This window comes from Pseudomyrmex gracilis, unplaced genomic scaffold (assembly GCF_002006095.1).
Source record: "Pseudomyrmex gracilis isolate BER0280 unplaced genomic scaffold, ASM200609v1 scaffold_5, whole genome shotgun sequence".
NCBI classification, from domain to species: Eukaryota; Metazoa; Arthropoda; class Insecta; order Hymenoptera; family Formicidae; genus Pseudomyrmex; species Pseudomyrmex gracilis.
In genome coordinates this window covers 339,734-358,971 of record NW_018020589.1, presented here as the reverse complement: position 1 = coordinate 358,971, position 19,238 = coordinate 339,734, and the positions used below count along the sequence as shown (strand labels likewise).

General features: G+C 43.4%; 1 protein-coding gene across 1 annotated transcript; it reads right to left on the bottom strand.

Annotated features, from left to right (window-relative positions):
• Positions 1-358: 358 nt before the first annotated feature.
• Positions 359-17,702, bottom strand: LOC109857227 (putative transcription factor SOX-15). Its single transcript, XM_020433365.1, has 2 exons — positions 17,041-17,702; positions 359-2,816 (listed from the first exon to the last, which is right to left on the bottom strand). Exons 1-2 carry the CDS (start codon positions 17,149-17,151, stop codon positions 1,443-1,445), a joined length of 1,485 nt encoding a protein of 494 aa, XP_020288954.1. The 5' UTR covers positions 17,152-17,702; the 3' UTR covers positions 359-1,442.
• Between the last annotated feature and the right edge of the window lie 1,536 nt (positions 17,703-19,238).

Below are 19,238 nucleotides of genomic sequence, written 5' to 3'. Positions count from 1 at the left end.
CTCTCATTTTCCTGTGCCGGTGTCTTTCAATCATCGTCTCAATTCAATAAAACTCCCAAAACTCCCACGTATTTGCTTTACATTTTAACGCGTATAAACACTTTTATAATTTTAAGCGATCTAATAATTTATAATAAAGAATAAATTATTTTCTTTTTTTTAAATTACATCTTTTTTCAATCTCCTAATTTTTAAAATAGTTTAAATAAATTGTTTGTTTTATTGTATATTGTGTTAAATAATTTTGTCGACGTTTCGGAAGAACGTCGACGTCGTTGCAACATGTGCACGTCTCACATCAAACCATTGCTAGAGATTGTATTTACTTACATTGTATCTCGAATCTCTATATTATACGGTTTTTTTTTTTTTTTTTTTTTACTAAATACACATTCGCTATATATACAACAAAACAGTGGACAGTTGCGAGTCGCGCGGGAAACAAAACTCGCGCATCTCGAAAGCAAATGAAAATTTCGCGTTTTCTTTTCTCGATCCACCTTCGATCCGCACGTCCCGGATCTGCCCACCTGTGCTTATCCGTTATATATATTTAACTATATTATATTTTAACTTCTCATACAAAATATACTACAATACATATACAAAAAAATTGGATTTCGAAACGCGGCGCGCGTCGTGGGTATCGTTCATTTTCTTTATCTCAACAATCGATGAAGACTTTGCCATTGACTTGCCGTGCTGACATTTACAATTACGAAAAGCGCCAATAAATATATCTCTCTAATCGCTTTAAATATCGAAAAATTTCATATTGGCGGACTAGTTCGTTAGAAAAGTTCAGCACTATCAAATATCAAATCTTTGCCTTTCGCAATCATTAAAAAATCGCATTCGCGAAGAAACGGAGATCCACAATTGGCAGGTGGTCTGAAATTGACGAGAGATTTGCTGACTTAGCGTCTATCGGATTTTGCAGTCAGCGAACTAACGAGGCAAGAATTTTATATATTTGAAGGAGCTTTTTTTTTCTTTTCATTCACGCGAATGCGCGGATGACTCGCTACTCACAAAGATTGCAACTGTCGAAAACCAGTCAATTTAAACAATCGTATATTTCTGTTTCCGCGTGTGAAGAGAGACGTTCTTGAAGAAAAAAAAAAATAAAAAAAAAAAACCTGGCCTGCGTCAACCGCAAAAATGAAACGAAAGCCGCGACGAGCTCCGGTTCGAGGAGGCGAAATATCCTCAGTACAAAACACGAAGACACGCGATAGCGGATGACGATTCTTGTTTCGGTTGGAGTCTCCGAATCGGGTCGAGCTTGTACGAGATGCTCGTGGACAAAATCTTTTACCTTTAGCTTCGCGGCTGCCTTCGACAACTTGCGACACGAGCGCGCGTTGACAAACCGCGCGAGAGAGACCGCTGCAATACGACAAACCAGCAGATGAAAACAACGATGTCTCCGCTCGTCCCGTTCAATAGCAGGGCGCCTGCCACTCCTCGTTCACGCCGATCGCGGACACCATACCGTCGCCACTGAGATCGTGCGTAAACTGTAGGGGCGTGCTGGCGCTGAACGCCAGATCGCTCACGTCGATTGCCAAGCTATCCTCGATGGCCAGACTATCCTCGAGTTCGGACGGCATGTCGGACAACGTCAGGTCAGACAGTTCGGGATTGTTCATCAGCTCTTCCAACTTGACCGGGTGGCCGATTCCGGTGAGGGAATCGTCAAGGGCCTCCTCGAGGCTGATACCCGTGGTGCCCATTGTCGTCGTTGTGAGAGCGGACGGCACGGTAGACGATTGCGACGCCAACAGCGTCGTGTTCATCATCAAGGACTGTGACAACGTCCTCAACACATTGTTGTATCCACGTGGTTTCACGTCAAAGGTCGTCTTCTCCTCCTCCTTGATCGTGAAATCTGTTGTCTGTCGACCACCGGAATTGATGCGGCAGTACTCCTCCCTGTTGCTCGTTCGCATTGGTGGGAGCAGAGACGGGAGCAGCAGATCCTTCGAAGCGAAACTATTGTCTTCGCACTTCGGTTCTTGTTTGATCTTGGTGGCGATGTTGCAGATCGCATTGCTGGACGTGGCGCATTCCGGGCCGTAGCTGTCATCGTAAAAGGTAGCAGATTCCGGCGAATCCGGAGTGTCGCAGGTCGGACTGGTTGGCACCTTGGCGGATACTATGGGAGGCGTGTAATCCACGTCAGAGTGTAATGAATGCCTCGGTGTCTCCAGAGTATCCAATGTCAGCCGGATGTTCCTGGAGTTCGGCCTGGACATCGGTTTCGCGCCAGTTTGGAGTCTCTTGAGCGGTTTTTTCATCGTTTGCTGAGGGGTGTTGTTGTTGTTGTTATCGTTTTTCGTTCTTGCATGACTAGCACCGGGTGTAGCGGGCGACAACGAGGGCAAAGATGTTGATGATGACGACGACGACGACGATGACGACGAGGTTGTCGAGGCCGGACTGTTCAGAGATGACACTGACGATACCGACGCGGGCGAGGGCGTTGGCGACGACAGCGACAACGACGCCGATTTCCTCGTTCTCTTCTTTTCCTTCGCCTTTGACACTTCGGCGGGCTTCGTGGCCTTTTTCCTTGGCCGATACTTGTAGAACGGGTATTCCTTTTGGTGGAGATGCCTAAGTCGCTCGGCCTCGTCTCTGAAAGGCTGTCTCTCGTCCTCCGTCAGTTGTTTCCATCTTGCGCCCAATTTCTTGCTGATTTCGGCGTTGTGCATGTCCGGTTGCACTTCGCATATCTTCCTGCGCTCCAACTGTGACCAGACCATGAACGCGTTCATCGGCCTCTTTACGCGACCCGGCGTGTTCTTCTTCGTCTGCAACAGAGAAACAAGAAACGCACGTTTCGATTTACTTCTTTTTTTTTTTTTTACAAATTTTCCTCTTCGAAAGGCGACTCGGTTACGCAATCGCTCTCTTTCCAAGAGTCGATGTGTATTTTCAAAAGTATTTTTCCAACACATCGATAATAATCGATATCGCGTAACCGTAAAGATAAACACACATCTCGCGACCGACATCTGATGTGCCGCAATAAATATTAATGCCGAAGCTATTTTAACTCGAGCTAGATCAGAATTCCCCCGAAATTCAGCATATCGCTATGCCGAGAGAAAGAAAGAGAGAGAGAGAAACTTCCATGAGTCATATCGAGATATCACATATATTTCATCCGCGACGTTCCGACCACACGATTCTCAACTTACATATCGTATCGAATTGACCGGCGCCTTATAATAAACGAATATCCGAGTCGGAATCAAATAATCGCGTTGAAAATGTGGGATGCGACAAAATGCGGGTCGACGTGTATTTTTCTTCCTCCCTACTTTCCTTCTTTCTTTTTTCTTCTTCTTTTTTTTTTTTTTTTTTTTTGTTTCCCAATGCGCGTCGCTCCTTCGCATGCACGCGAAAAAGACGCGGACGTACAAAACGCGAGGCGAGGCGAGGAGAGACACGACACCCGTAATAAAGCGACCGCTCTCGTTTCGGCGTAATTTCCGACGTTTATGCTACAAAGAAGCGGGCGCGACACGGAAAAGACTCGCCGCCGTCGTCGTTGTCGTCGTCTTGGTCACGGAATCGAGGGGGTTCTGGTTTCCTCGGCCATGTGCGTGCGCGCGCGTTGTATATACATGCGTACACATGCACGGCGTGCGTGCGTGCGTGCGTGCGTGCGTGCGTTCGTGCGTGCGTGCGTGCGTGCGTGCGTGTCTGCCTGCGTATCGACACGTTATTCACAATTAGCCCGCAGCTGACGGAAGCGGGTGACCAAGGCCGAAGGAGTCCGAGAGACGGACTCGCATCTCAACAACTCGGTATACGTACGGCGGTGGCCTTCGCGAACTTGACGGAGCGATCGCGTGCGTGTGCAACGGCTCCGGGCTACATGCGCGTCGTTATTTCGCGTCGTGGATATCACACACGCATACCACACATGCGCGCACATGCTTTTCTCGCCAACTCTGCGTGACAAACCGCACGCGTAAAAAAAAACCGTATCACGCTAATCCCATCGAAAACTATCGGCCGAATTGCGACCTGATCGCAAGATCGAATTCAAAACACAAAATTCCGATCTCGATCTTTGCTCGCCGCGCATATGCAATGATTTCGTTTACAATGTGATTAATTAAATGATGTAGCGCGATACGACCTTAAGAAAGGACGTGCGCCGAAAGTTCTCTTACGTCAGACGAGACCGACACTCGTGCGCGAGAAGCATCGAGCCAATTTGGTTTCATTCTCGATACTACTCGTCGGATAAAAGAAGCATTAATATTTAGTATCGGTTAGATGTTAGGTGGCATCCAACGAGGTCTCTATTTTTTTTTCATCTCGTTTGATGTAATCGTTCGAGTTGAAGCGGAAAATCACACAGATAGGAACAGAAAGAGAATTAAAGTCCACCACCATTAAATTTACATTTTTAACTGATAAATGGAATAATAAATTACTCGAACAATAAATTACTTTGTACATATATATATATATATATATATATATAAAATAAGGCACTTCCAATTTTCTGCGCAACTATTATTTTTCTCGGAACGTTCGATTGAAAAACACCGATAATCGCGATCGCGATCAACATGCGAAATGACAATCGCGTCCCTCATTCGATTCATCGATCGAGGCAAAGGTGCGCGCCGCTCTTCCGCGATCGTGATCGTTCCTCTGCGGAAGATAGCGATCCGCGATAGATCAAACGCGGTTCGCGGACGTGCGTTATCGCTGAGAAAGGAAGAGGAAGAGATCCGCGCGCGATTGTCCTTTTCGGTCGTTACCGGTAAACTCTCAGCCCTGAGTCGCGAATCGCGCGAGAAAGGAAAAGAGCAAAGTCGTGTGTGTAAATGATACACAAGGACCCCGAGGATTGTCATCGTCGTCGTCGTCGTCGTCGTCGTCGTTGTCGTCGTCGTCGTCGTCGTCGGCGCTGACGCACAAACGCACGACGAGTCGCTCTTGTAAATCACCTCGTCGCTTCCTAGTCGCGCGGCCGTGAAACACGGAATTGTCATTTGTGAAGCGCAAAACGTGAGAAAGTTTCAAATGGATCGCGCCGCGAATAACTCAGCACGCCGACTCGGTTGGTTTCACGGTCGACCCAGACACTTCCCGTCGCGGACAACGCTTGCCTATAAAACGCAGACTCTCTTTGGTAATAGGCGCATCTGGCGCGAAGAACGATATTCCCTGTTGAAACTGAAGTGACTCTTTAAAAATGTTGAGAAGCGACGAGAAGCAGAGGGAGAAAAAAAACACAGATTTGAAGAGAAAACTTTACGACGCAGAAAATAACAAGAGAGAGAGAGTGAGATCGAAAGTTTGAATCGCGTTTTGTCTTTTCAAAGATTTATCGAACCTTCCCGATCTCCGTGTTGTTTTCACAACCGTGTGTTGGTTTATATAATTATATACGTACAACTATATACATATATTACACACACACAACTACATACGTAATTGTACAACCTTTAAAGCGTGTACGAACAGGCGTGCGTTGAAGCTTCATGAATATTACATTTATTTTTTACGTCATCTCCAATTTAGCAACACGGATATCGTTCGACGATAAAATTGACGCTCATCGTAAGATCAATAAGACCTGATGACTATTCATTTCGCGCGTCGATCGGGGACAAAAAAAAAAGAAAAAAAAAATATCGCGGCGCTCTTTCGTTTACCTCGCGATGTCACAATTACCCTAATTGACCGTATAAATATCCAGATGATAATCTCTAATTGATTAAATGGCCGAATATAACTGAATATCGGCTGAGCGGCGGTGTACCGATCGTCAGAGAATGATCATCATTTCGGCTCAACGACGACGACGTTACACGTCCCGTCATTCGGCTGAAGTTCGGCCGCGCGACTTCGCGCGCGAGAACCGATTTATATATAACATATCCGGTTAGGAAAATTAATATCGGGCGCGCAACGTCGTGTAACAATCTAGACTTCGGCTCCGACGATCGTTTCTGACGAGCTTACACGCCGCAAAAATGAGAGATATCGCCGAGCGGACGGCGCGATCGGCGTAATGGATTCTCTCGAGAGGCCGCAACACATGCGCCATATCCCGAATACGAAGTCTGAAAAAAGAAAAAAGAAAAAAAAGAAGAAGCCCGAGCCGTCGAAGCGGAGGTGAAGTCGTTGCCGAACCCCCCGGGGGCTCCCCATCGCCGACACCATCACCGGCAGGGCCCGATAAATCATTATCCTCGCCGACCGGCTTTTACCTGCGACCCGTGAAAATCGCACGAAACCACCAAATCGAGCGTGACCGTTGCTCGCGAGCGAATCGTGTCGAAAGTATGGTTTCGAGGGATGCGATGAGGTGATTGGGGTTTCCCTTCACCCCCCCCCCCCTCCTTCTTTTCCTCTCTCCAAAACGGTCATATATTCGAAAAAGTTTTGTGTGTGTGTGTGCGTGTGTGTGGCTCAGCCATATGTTCCGCGCCACGCAAGTAACGACGTTAGAAACAGATATCTGACCGCCACGTGTGTATCTCACGATAGATCGGAAAAAATAGTTCACGGACGGTTTTTTTTATTAGCACCCTACCGCGACTACCGTTCGAGTTTATTACCCTGCGGTTTCTTTTTAAGAGAACACGGAGTCTTTTTTTTTTCTTTTTCCCGTCCCGAAGGCGGAATATCGGTCTCTCGTTCGAGGAATAATAATCTGCATTTGTGCAACGTGTCAGCCAATAATAAAGTACGAAAAACGCGAAACGTGTATTTTATTACGATCCTTTATTCTTGAGCAAGAAATATACTACAGATCGTGTGCTCTCTTTAGCGAAACTCTCTTGAGCGCGCGTCTTGCGAAATTTGTAGCGCGCGATTTAATCGGGCGATTCGGCGATATCATAACGATATCGGGGGGATAAAGATATACCGGTTTCTTGCGAAAGAGAGAGGAGGGAGCTCGTCCCACCCCCTCTACCTCCCCTCACTTCCACGGGCTTCGTATCGGCTAATTTTCCCAGGCCGTTTCGCTCCGCGGACTTTCCACGAAAGAGCCAGACCTTGAACGCGTCGCTGATGCGCGCAGGGGACCGTCGCGCGTTACGCAACACGTAATTATCGAAACGCGAGAGGGGGAGGGCGGGACCGCGTTGGAAGGCGCGCGAAGAGAGAAAAAAAAAAAAAAAGAAAAATCGCGCGCGCGAACGCGCAAGGGCATCGCATTCTGATCTGCTCTCGCGATTTGCGTTGCTTATTAGACGGCGGTGTATGTTAATGCGGCTAACGCCGTACCCGGCGAGTGTTATTATACTTTCAGATGTCCGACGGTCGACGTACCGGGAGATCGCGAGGCTGAATGTAGGTTACAAGAAGAGGAGAGGACACATCACCTTGCGCGCGCCCGTTCAATTCGCATCCCGACGTTTATGTTTCCGACCCGCGATCTCCCGTTAGAGGAACTCAACCCGGAGAGTATCGTCCCGCTCGATCTTGGCATTGGGCCTCTCTCGCGCGTGACATTAGTCGCAGCCAAAGAACTCGAATAAAAAAGAAGCGAATTTTTCAACCTCGAATTTTGAAAATTTCTCGCTTTACGATCGTCTCAAAAACTCATGATTAATTCAGTATTTGCGCGAAAACGAGATATATTTCTGACACATCTCTAGTATTTTAATCGTCTCTCAAGCGTCGAAAGTTTTTTTTTTTTTTTATTTAAGTATGCAATTTTATAACACACACGTGTAGAAACGTTGAAAGCGTCAGCAGTAATCAAATGTCTCAAAATACATACAGCACGTGAAACAAACATAAATGATACTTAAGAAAATATCTATTTTGCAAAAACGACGATATGTTGAAGGCAGTCATTTGAGAACTTCGGAATTTCGGGTTCGAGTTTTAAGAGACCGAAATAAAACTCGACTCTTCCGAGGTTGTTCGAAAAAAGCGAGAGAGGCGAAATATTCAAGCGAAGAGAGAGAAAAAAAAGAGAGAAATATATATTGCAATATTCTTCTATTGAGAAAAACAATTAAATACTATTATCACAGTCTCCAATTATTTTTTCATATAAAAATTTCAAGCAATTGTATTTTTAGTCATTCGATTCTCTTTATTCGTTCGATTCCATATTATTCTTCAAATATAATTAATTTATTTATATATTTGTGCGTCGCGTATTCCGTATAACGTTTGGAAATCAAAACGCACGCTAATTAAAATATCGCAACAATATATTCTAACTTAAAAATCAAAGAGTTAATTTTTCTAATAATATCCCTTTGACCGACCGCTCTTGTTGCATCTGTGTGTTTACACAACATTTTAAATTAACATTTTAAATTAACCGTGTCTGGAACGACCAATTAACAGAAACCATAGACGCGAAAGAAAAGTTGCCGACGATGCGACGCAAGATTCTCAGGTGGCGAAAAAGACCCGTCTTCCGCCGATCGGCGGCTTATACCAGAAAACCGGTATGTACAATGTACATACGTACGAAGATCGGTAATCGAACGGCAAAGACGAAGAGCAAGAGGAGCGACGGCGTGTGCCCCGAAAGTAATTTCGTGACGCCCGGTCGTTATTTACGAGCGCTTCTCGCGCGCGCGCGCCTCTCGGCGGTGCATAATTTCGTGGCGTGCAACAAAGTGGCCGGCTGCTGTTTCTGCGGTAAACAACCGTTCGCTTCCGTTGCTGCTGCAACTTTCTCTCTCTCTTTCTCTCTCTTTCTCGGCCTCTCACGTTGCTGCTGTTGCTGACTGCGTTCTCTACCGATCCGATTCCGACCGATTCTCAATCGGATGCGAAATGGATCGCGTTTTTCTCAACGCATCTGGTCTTGGCCAACCCAACCTCGTTCTTCTGCCCCTCTTGTATATCGATTTTTTTCGTCTATATTTAGAGATCGGAAAAATCGTACTTTTCCTCTTCACGTAATAATATTCGCACCTGCGTAATTCGCGCGCGCTCGAAACTCGCCGTTGCGCAAATTGTGCAAATCGCGTTCGACCGAAAGTCGGATGCTGTAAACAAAATTTGCGCCAAAGAAGCAAACCGAGAAGTTTGACAGTTTCGAAAAACTCATATTTATACGCAATTATATAATATTAAAATTTATATTCAATGATATAATATATTGAAAAGTTACGCATTTATCGGCCGATAATTTAAAACTTTTATCAATTTTTGCGAGTTAAGAAAAACAAATCTGTTAAAAATGCAAATTTATGAATAATAAAACTCAATATGATTTAATTCTAGAATCGTTGAAAATGACGTGATTCCCAACTCAGGTATCTTCTCTCTGGAGAGAGTCACGCGCGCAACACAGTCCATCGATCTTATGTCTCCACGTGGAGGAGATATGTACGTCACATCCGTGTCGTCGTTTATGAGACATCGTGTTACCGCCTGGTAACACTGCGAAACAAGCGGCGATTTGGTAAAACTTGATAACGAAGTTTCGAGACTTCTTTCGTTATCTCTCTTTCTCTCGCTCTTTTTTATCTTTATCTGTTGCCGCGTTGTGTTAAATGCCCGTCGTAGTGATTCATTCTCGCGCTTATAAAACATAACGACGCATCTATCTTTACTCGACTTCTTCAAGCGTTTTTTAAGCGTATCGACTCAGAAACATATTGGAATTAATCACAATTATTAAATTAACGTAGATAATAATATGACTTAATAATGTGTGATAATGTGATATAACGATTTAAATCGCAATTAAACAAAATTAGGAAATCACAATTGCAAGCATTATTTACACAAATGCGATAATAGAAGATTTCTTGCACACAATGAGAGATATCAATCATTATTTGAATTTTTCCAAATTTAATATACTTGTTCTTTTCTTTTACAAACATATCTTTTTCTTTTTATATACGTGTATAAACGATACAATTTTTTTTACAAAAGTAAACAGAGAGAATCGCGTGTGATATCATAATAAAACTCTTACTTCTATTAATACTTTTGCTTAGCGGTTCTCGCCTTTCGCTTCACGAACGCGCGATTTCTATATGAAAAGAAAACAAAACAAAAAAAAAACAAAAAACAAAACAAAAAAATAAACCACCGAGAATTCCCCCTTCTCCTCCAGCTCAAGGAGTTAAAATCAATTCACCAGCAACATCGCACATTTGATCCAGCAAACTGTCCGACTCGATCGTACTTTCGTTTGACCTTCGTCGACACAATTTACCGCTATGAATCTGTCAACGCGACCTTGCAATAGACATTAATCTTGCCCGATCGACCGTGGAGAGGCTCGGAGGAGAACGCTAAAAGCATTTTTTTTATCGTCTCCCCCGGCGACATACGAATCACTTTTTTTTTCTTCGCGCCGCCACAGAGAGGCCTCTTGCAACGTCACGTCTAGGAACTCGCGCGAACGTTTATTTCCGGGTCGGAGGAATCAATCGCTTCGTTGTTTTGCCACGTAGCTTTTTTCTTTTTTTTTTTTTTCACAAAGATAGAGGCGACATTGCGCACCCGATACGATCTCAATGTCATTGAGATTAGATCGATAGAGATAACGACGCGATAGGCAAATAACCGATAACGTTCGAGAGACTCGCGTTATCACTTACTTCTCCTCCGGCTAGTATATTATCGTAAAGATTTCGTAAACACAAAAATTGTACACACGTACAATTTACATATATATTTATATAAAAAAAAAAAAAAAAAAAAAAAACAGGAAAAAAAATATTCAAGGATAAAAAAGGTCGTACCGACTGCATCGTGACGCGGATTTTTGAAAATTAAATTTTAAACGTGTAGTTACACAAGTAACAGATTTGAAATCCGTGTTTGTTTAAGCGCGCGAAAACGCAGATTCCACGCGCTCTTGTCGATTGTGTCTGTGTACACAATGTTTAACTTTCTCCAGCGATTCAAAACGCATGATTATATTTATAGTTGGTCTTTTAAGCGCGGTTGATCGTCGCGAGATAGTCGCGCGCGCTTTATATTCTCATAACCGTAACAATAACTCGCGTCGCCACCCAAGTAGAAATCCCGGGGTCTTATCAGGATCACTTACGGCCCACCGTAACTCCAATCTTTACGGCCGATTTTATGCATACTCGACAAAAGACATAACTGTTTCCCGCGACGACGACGACGACGATCGCTTTTCCTCGTTTTCTTCCCAATTCCCGTTTCTGCCTCGCGCTCCGGAATCCGAGCGACTGTCGCGGAGTCGTCGTACGCTCTATATATCGTCGTTTCTATCGTTCGCGCGCACAAAGTAAGCGCGAAGTAATTACAACGTGACGCGCACACGCGCGCGTAACTTTCAAAGAGCGAAACCGACCGGCGTTCTCATCCCGCCATTTCACTGTCGCTTTTGTAATACCGTTACACCGGTTAACACGGAGTTACGGCATCGCCCCGACGGTTTCACCGTCGCCGTTAATAATCCGCCTGCCCGTAGATAATCCGATGATTAGTGATCGATCCCGATAACACGTGACCTTTTTTTTTTTCCACACTGACGTTTGCACAAAATTGTGCGAACAAGCCAAAACAGATCGGGGATTTTGAAAACAATGATTTGAAAAGTTTGGAAACAATTTTTATCTGATTTTTTGTTTCTTCTTTTTGTATACAATTCTTACTGCGAAAACAAAATGTAATGTGTGCTAAAACCCGCAAAATTTAAATAAGTTTTATAATGTAAAACATTTTGTGTTTTACACATTGCAACGAAAAAGACACACGTTGTGAGAGAATATTTTTATCATCAGCAAATATTCATACAGTAACAACTTGATTTTGATTACTCAAACAGTAAGAAACGTAAGAAGCAAAAAATATTATTCGTTAAAATTAGCACCGGAAATTTGTTTAGATTAAGTATCTACGTTTCTTCACGCTCACTAATTTGTCATCCAATTATCTCATATTTTCACGCACTTGTGAAACACGTAGGTATGTGCATCTGTCTTGAAAAAAAAAGAGAGAAGAAAAAGAAAATAATTTAAACTTACGAAAAAATGAAACAAGCTTCTCATCAGCGATATTACGTAAGCGAATATTACTTGTTAGACTTCGCGTGTCCTTCATCACGCACAATCTAGGCCTGAACAAAAATTTGTTTAAATTTCGCGTTTTAATTGCACGTTTGGGAGGATCGCGAGATTCAATATCGACGCGAGAATCAAAAAAGCGCGATTGACGCCAAACGTGACACGAGCCTCGATAACCATTTTCGTAAATAGAATGATCGTGCGACTGCAAAATGTCACGTTCACGCGTACGCGTGCGGGGAAAGTGTAACGAGCGATTTACGTTTCTGCGTGCGCCTCGTTTCCACACGAGCAAACGTATAATCGGACACCGTGTGCTGTGCTGTGCTGTGCTGTGCCTCGGTATTGGCAATTGTGTTCGTTTATGATAAAACACGGATCTCTTTTTCCCAGTCGCCGCCGCCGCCGCCGCCGCATCACAACCGGATGCGCTTCCCAGAAACGTCGACTTTATTTCGTGCCGCGCGTTATCACGCGAGCTTTCCGTGAAAGCGAATCGAGAGAACGATGCCGGCGCGCGTTCACGTATCCGCTCCGGAGTTTTTACTCTCAAGTGTGCGAGTTCCGATAACGCGGGGAGACCTCTTCGTGAAGTCGCGAGATCGAGGAATCGTTCGCTCGATTAAAATTCTACTGCGCTCGTTTTGCGTAATTAACGCAGCTGATATATGTATATATGTATATATATATACGTACGAGTGTTTCTTTCCACCGTTTCTACGAAGATTATTTAATCGCTTGCGTATATATATTGTCATGTATTTTTAGATAACTCACTTATCTGCTATGCAAAAGAGATAATTTTTTTTTCAATATTATAATTGATTGTTTGTAATTAATGAGATTCAGGATTTTAAGTTCTTTAAAGCCGGCTGAATTGCGTTCAATGTCACCGCAAGACGAGGAGCACCGCGTTTAGCGATAAATTACCGTCATATGCGTGTGTGTGTATATGTGTGTGTGTGTGTGTGTGCGCGCGCGCGTGCGTGCGCGCCAGCAGCACGCGTTCGACTTCGAAATCGTCGTTAACGTCGGTACGCGCTTGTCTCTTGTATTAGAAAGGCTCTCGCGCGTATATCGTCAAGGCTACAGGTAATCGGGATAATTTGATGGGATTGTACCTATCAGGAGTGGAGGAGGCGAACGGCGACGGAGACGAAGAGAGAGGGAGTCGGCCAGAGAGGCCGAGAGCAGTCAAAGAGAAGTTCAGAGGGCCAATTTACTGGACGAGATTAAGCCCGCGAGAAAAAGAAATTGGAATCGAGACGAAAATTACGGATCCCACGTTCTCTCCCGGTCGAGTCCCTTTTTCGTCCTTTCGTCCCGCGTCGCGCGTCTTACACGCACGACCCCGGTTTATTTATATTTTCGAACGTTTGATTTACGTTCGAAAATAAAATACAACGGCGAGATATTGGATCGCTGAACGTTCTCCGCGTTAAAAATAAAGCTCGCAATCATATTCGAAATTTTATTATTAAAATGTTATTTTAAAAAAGGTTCATTCTCATGGATTGTAAAAATTATTTATTTCGTAAATCTTCGAAACGAAGTTTGACGATGAAATCTGCGGTGGAATTGAAGTTTTTGAGACATTTATAATTTACAGAATTGCATATTTTTATCTTTCCTTCGTTGCATTCCAAACAAACATTCGTCACGTATTTGGTTGCGGTTTGATTTCACGCGAATATCACAAGCCGGATGTGCCCGAGATTTGATAACGCATAATGCAGCAAAGTTACGGCACGGTCGGAGAAGATTAAGATAGTTAACGTAATTGCGCGATGCAGCGCGATCAGTTCGAAATATTTATCTCAAATTACTTAGATAAGACAAAAATAGATAAAAATTCTGAATATTTATAAAGCTCGATAAAGCCAATTATATCAAATCTAACAGGGCAAATTACATCGATAGAATATATAAATTGTTTTACGACAAAAAAGTATTTCACGCGATATGCTACGAAATATAACGATATACATGCAAAAAAAAAAAAAAAAACAAAACAAAAAAAAATATGTTATCAAATCCGCGGAACTGCGGATGCCGAAATGGAAACGTATTGGATCCGTTCGCTCCCGATTCGGTGCCTTATACCGATCGAGCGGAATGGACGACGATATGGTACACACCGTGGAATTACAGCCCATCGAACAGTCCTGGAGCAGCTGCGGAGTCGTGCGTGCGAAATCAAAAATCACGACGATGACGCGATCGATCGATTATTCCGCGCCGCGAACCGATACTCGATCGGAACCGCCGCGCGTGTATATATCTGCGAACGCTATTTCCCCGGGAGCGATACGAAATACATAACTCCGGAGGAGAACTACCTGGTCGGAGCGAGCTATAGAATTAGAGCCTCTCTCGAGTCATTAAAGTCCCGAAGGATAATAGTTGACCGGGGCCGGGCGGAAGATTCGAAGGCCGGGACTTACCGAGAAAAATGTCGGCGTGTCTCGATCGGATCTATCTCGCGTGTGTACGCGCGCGTTACGAGTAATTACCCCCGCGACACAGGGGGGGAAAGAATATCCGGTCCATATCGGCTGGCTCGGCTGTGAGAGACGAGCAGAGCCGACGTCTGGAAATACCGACGAATTTTCACGCGGGCCATATGGCACCCTGTTGTCGCGGCGCACTAGGAACGCACAGTCATCGCGCACACATGCGTGTGTTTCTCTTTCTGTGTGTGATACATGGGTCTGAAAGCAGTAAAACTCGATAGGCCCATGAGAGAAGCAGGCACACGGTGCACATCTTGATGCTTGATTATCCACTCTTTGATGTTTTTTCGAAACCGCCTGAGGTTTCTCTTTTTTTTTTACGGGGATTTCGGAAAAAATCTCGCAAGGAAATAGTTAAAATTCTGATGATGACATTTTCCCGCGAGCGAGAGAAATTGATAAATTAAACAGACACTTGTTTCCCTATTTTTCACTTTTTTTTAAATTTCCAACATCCAGCGATATGTTTGCACGTGTTACGCGAATCCTGAAATATTGTTATTTACGTTATATTTTTTGTGCGTGTGTTAAAACTTTCCGTAATCTACAAATAGGACAAATGCACTAAAAACAACCGATTTCTTTCGAGCACTGTTTATGACATCGAGGAGACTAATCTTGCAAACAAAAAAAAAACACAACATTGGCGATATTTTGTATTTTATTCGGACGAGTTATCTCAACGCGCGCGCGCGCGCGCGCGCGCTCTAAAATTCTCTTCTCGACAAAGTCTGGAATCGCATCATTTCGAATGCACCGAACCGATCGGGCGAACTTTAACTTCACGGTTGTTCCGCTTTAAAATTACGTCGTTTCTCTCGAACGGCACAGATGTTTCCACTTTTCCTCTAATGCGGATCATAAGTTGCTACGTAATCAAATGTGAAAGTTATTTCTTAATTCAGCGAATTATTTTTCATGCATACGCGTCTTTATGGAAGAGTGAAAATGGAAAAATAAAAACTGTCAGCGGATATTGGAAAATATTTAATAAACACGCTTCAATAGAAAACTGCACAAACATTATATCTCAAAAACTGCAATATCGCCGCGTGAATCACATGCACGTGCGATGTTACGAAAAATCATCGCGCTTATCATTCCCAACTGTGCGCGAACGATCGTTCGTCATAAATTCATAAAAGTTGTCGCATCGACGCGGCTGCGATATGCGGCCCCGAAATACACCGTGCGGCAATCACAATTTCGTAAACACCACTCGGAGATTTAAACACTTCGCCACGTGCACCGAAAAAAAAAAAGAAAAACACATACCTTGCAACACTGTGAGAAAAAGCGTATTTATTTTTTCGGATTATATATCCCTGGGTTATTTTCGTAATAATGTGATAATAAACGTGGGTTTTGTTTACGTAATGCAATATCTCGGAAAATTATGAAACACCGATCTGAGACTTGAAGAAACTTTCGATGTGAGATGTGCAAGTAACATTCGGCAAACAGACATTGGCAACATAATGTGAAATCGCATTGTGTATATTTTTTTATTTGCGTATAACTTATCTTTTCAAATCAAGCAAGTCAATTCTGATATCGGAACATCACTCGAATCGCGCATGCTTGTTTATTATTGCAAATTTGTTTTTTTTTTTTTTTTTTTTTTTAATCAATTCCGCAGCTTCTCTTTAAGTTCGGACAAAAAACACAAGCGAACATTTGAAATCTTTTGGTCCACGATCAGAAAAGAAACTGTTACAAGTGCCAATGGATCTGCCTATCTGGCTTTATGGTCAGCTGTCAGGCAATCTATTGGAATCGCTCTGCTCAACACGAGCTCGTACTCAATGCACTCTCTGTTTGACGTAACTTTTTTTTTTCCTCGCTATAATCGCGCCGTTTTTCTTGCCCGTTATTTAACACGTTATAACAAACATAAGTAGCAATTCCACGATACAAGCCGCATAAATACAAGTTTTCACGTGATATTGTCGATATGATAATTAAATAATGATTGCAATGCTGAAATTATCTCGAAATAGAAACTGCTTGTTTTAAACTGCGTTTTTTTTTCTTTTGAATTTCCGTTGCAATTTGTAGCTAATTCTCTCAATTTACAAAAAAAAAATATATATATATATATATTGAAGTTCTTTAAGTCGTGATACAAGATCAAAAAAGTAACAGAGAATTGACGAAAGATTGAAAGATTTTTCAAGTGTTAGTCGTAAAAATGAGACAAAATGTAATTACAGAAAATCTAATCTTGGAAAAACACGTCAGTGAGATTTCGTTAATCTTTCGGAGCTTTCTTTACTCTTTTCAGATATTTTTTAGATATTTCAAACTTCCAGACGCGCACATACGTACGTTACAATATCGCGTGTATTTTCGATCAGAGATTTTTACAGGCAACAGTTTATAGCGAGTAAAAAAAACAGTGCACAATTGTTATTAAAAAAAAAAAAACAATTGCGATGACTTTGGCCGTTCGACGAAAAATTCACAATTTTTTCCAAGTGATAGAGGCAACTTGGTTGTTTAAATACCTGGGTCGCATCTGAATACGGCGTCAGCGAATTTTCATCCACAAGAAGCGAGCCGAATACGATATCCGTATAAACCCCCGAGCTCGAGGGGTCCTGTTGTGTTGGCACCATTTTTTTCCGGGGCCGGAACAACTCCGCGTAACACTGCACTTCAATTTAACAATGGTAAGTCGACGACGTGCATCACAATCCGTTATACACCGGCAGTTTCCTCTCGTGAACGCGACTCGACTGGATATGATGGACCGTCGTGCGCGGATCCGGCGCGTCGCTATCCCCTGCGCGCTAAAAAAGACACCTTTTTCCTCCTGCTGAGCTTTAATCTCAGGAGGGAGACTACGCACGTTATATTACTTCTCTATCCACGTGCTCGCTGAGCAGCGGTCGAACTTTTGCGTGTCAAAATTCGAGAGAGGCGCAATCTTTCCACCTTGTTATAATTTTTCTTTAATTTCTCTTTATCTCTTTTTCTCTGTCTCTCTCTTCTTTTTTTTTTTTTTTAGTACCGGATATCGACAACGTCGCACGCACAAGTTTGTCAACTTTAGACGTTAGGATCCTCTCTCACAGTCGCTCGGCGATCACTGACTAACATTCTCGCCCGTTCCGAAACAAGGGTTCGATCCCAATGCTCACTCTGCGAGCGCTCATCTCCTACTGAGACTAGCATGCGACTTGCTGACTGGTATACAGCGCTCAGCTGTTAGGAATATCCCCACCGCGGCCACGAGCGGGCGCGCCGACCAATCGCGGCGCACGCCAGTCTCTCTCGTTTTATCCATCGCACTTTTACCGCTCGCACTTGCGTCGCGCGCACGCACACGCATGTACAAGAAAGAGAAAGAGAGATAGAGAGATAGAGAGAGAGAGAGAGAGAAAGAGAGAGAGAGAGAGAGAGAGAGTAAGAGCTGTATCTCTCCTTAAACTCGATCGCTAATCAGCCACTGTCAGTGTCAAACGCGGTCGCAGCTTCCCACCCCCGCCACGCGCGTTGCTTCTCCTCTCCCTTCGGGGCCTATCCCTGCAGGTGGCGAGATTTTAACGGGAAGACGTAGAACTTGTCATCTTCGAGCACATTATGACGCTCGCAGAGATATTACATAGAGATTGGTAGTAAAATAGAGTGTGTGCGCGCGCGCGCGCGGAGCACACGGGATGGAAGAAAGAACATTACAATTTTCTGGTATTGGAATAATATACAGTAGCGTAATAAGAGAGAAGGAATTTTTGTATATAGGCGCTCTCTCTCTCTCTCTCTCTCCTCAAAGTTGAGATTACTATATTATATATACGTCAATCTCTCTCGATGATGAGACCAGTTTTTCCCACGAAATTCCTCCGAGAGCATAAAAGTAAATAATGGCCATCTAATTAAAAGCGCGCCGCGCAGCGAGAAGGTTAATTTATATACGTATAAAAAGAAAAAAGAAATAGAAGAATCGCGAATCCTCTCTCAATTTAGTTTGAAACCGGAGATAAGATAAGAACTTCTTGAATCGTGAGAAGGAGGGAGGAGGAGAGGAGGCTGTGGCGCGCGCGGGAGGATGGAAGATATGTATGTGTTCGATATAGTCGATGTCCTTGTATAATAATATTCTTCCCGCGATTAGTTTAATCCTGTGCAACCTGGCGCGACCGCGAAATACTCCGCGTTGTATACCGGTTTTTGGATGCTCGAACGCGCCTCGCCTGCGGGGGCGTAAAAACACATGCGAAATTAAGAGATTACGATCAAGAAGCCGCGGCCTGCACTTTCCCATATGACGGGGGCTTTTTTGATTGCGGTTCCCCTTACTTACATGTTAGATGTATAAAACAAAACAAAACCAAAAATAAAAAAAAAAAAATGCATCCTGGAAAGGAGCGCGTTGTTGCGAACGAGAAATTTTGAATCCGCAAAATCTCGTGTTAAATTTTAACCTTGGCATTTTTAAAACAAAAATACTCCCACACACAAACCCACGTGTCTGTTTAAATAAAAGGTTTCTCAAGTTTCCGCGCTTTTCTTACATCTCCAACCGAATGGAATTTACTTCACAAAAACATATTAGCCATGTAAAGTTTCTTTAATAAGAAAGTTTCGCAAAGTAAGATAACGTACCAGACAAGTTTCGCGAGACAGATCGAAATAAAAATGTAACACGCGAAATTATGCAAATGCAACTCGTTTGATTTCGAAGAGAGCAACTGTCCTAAAT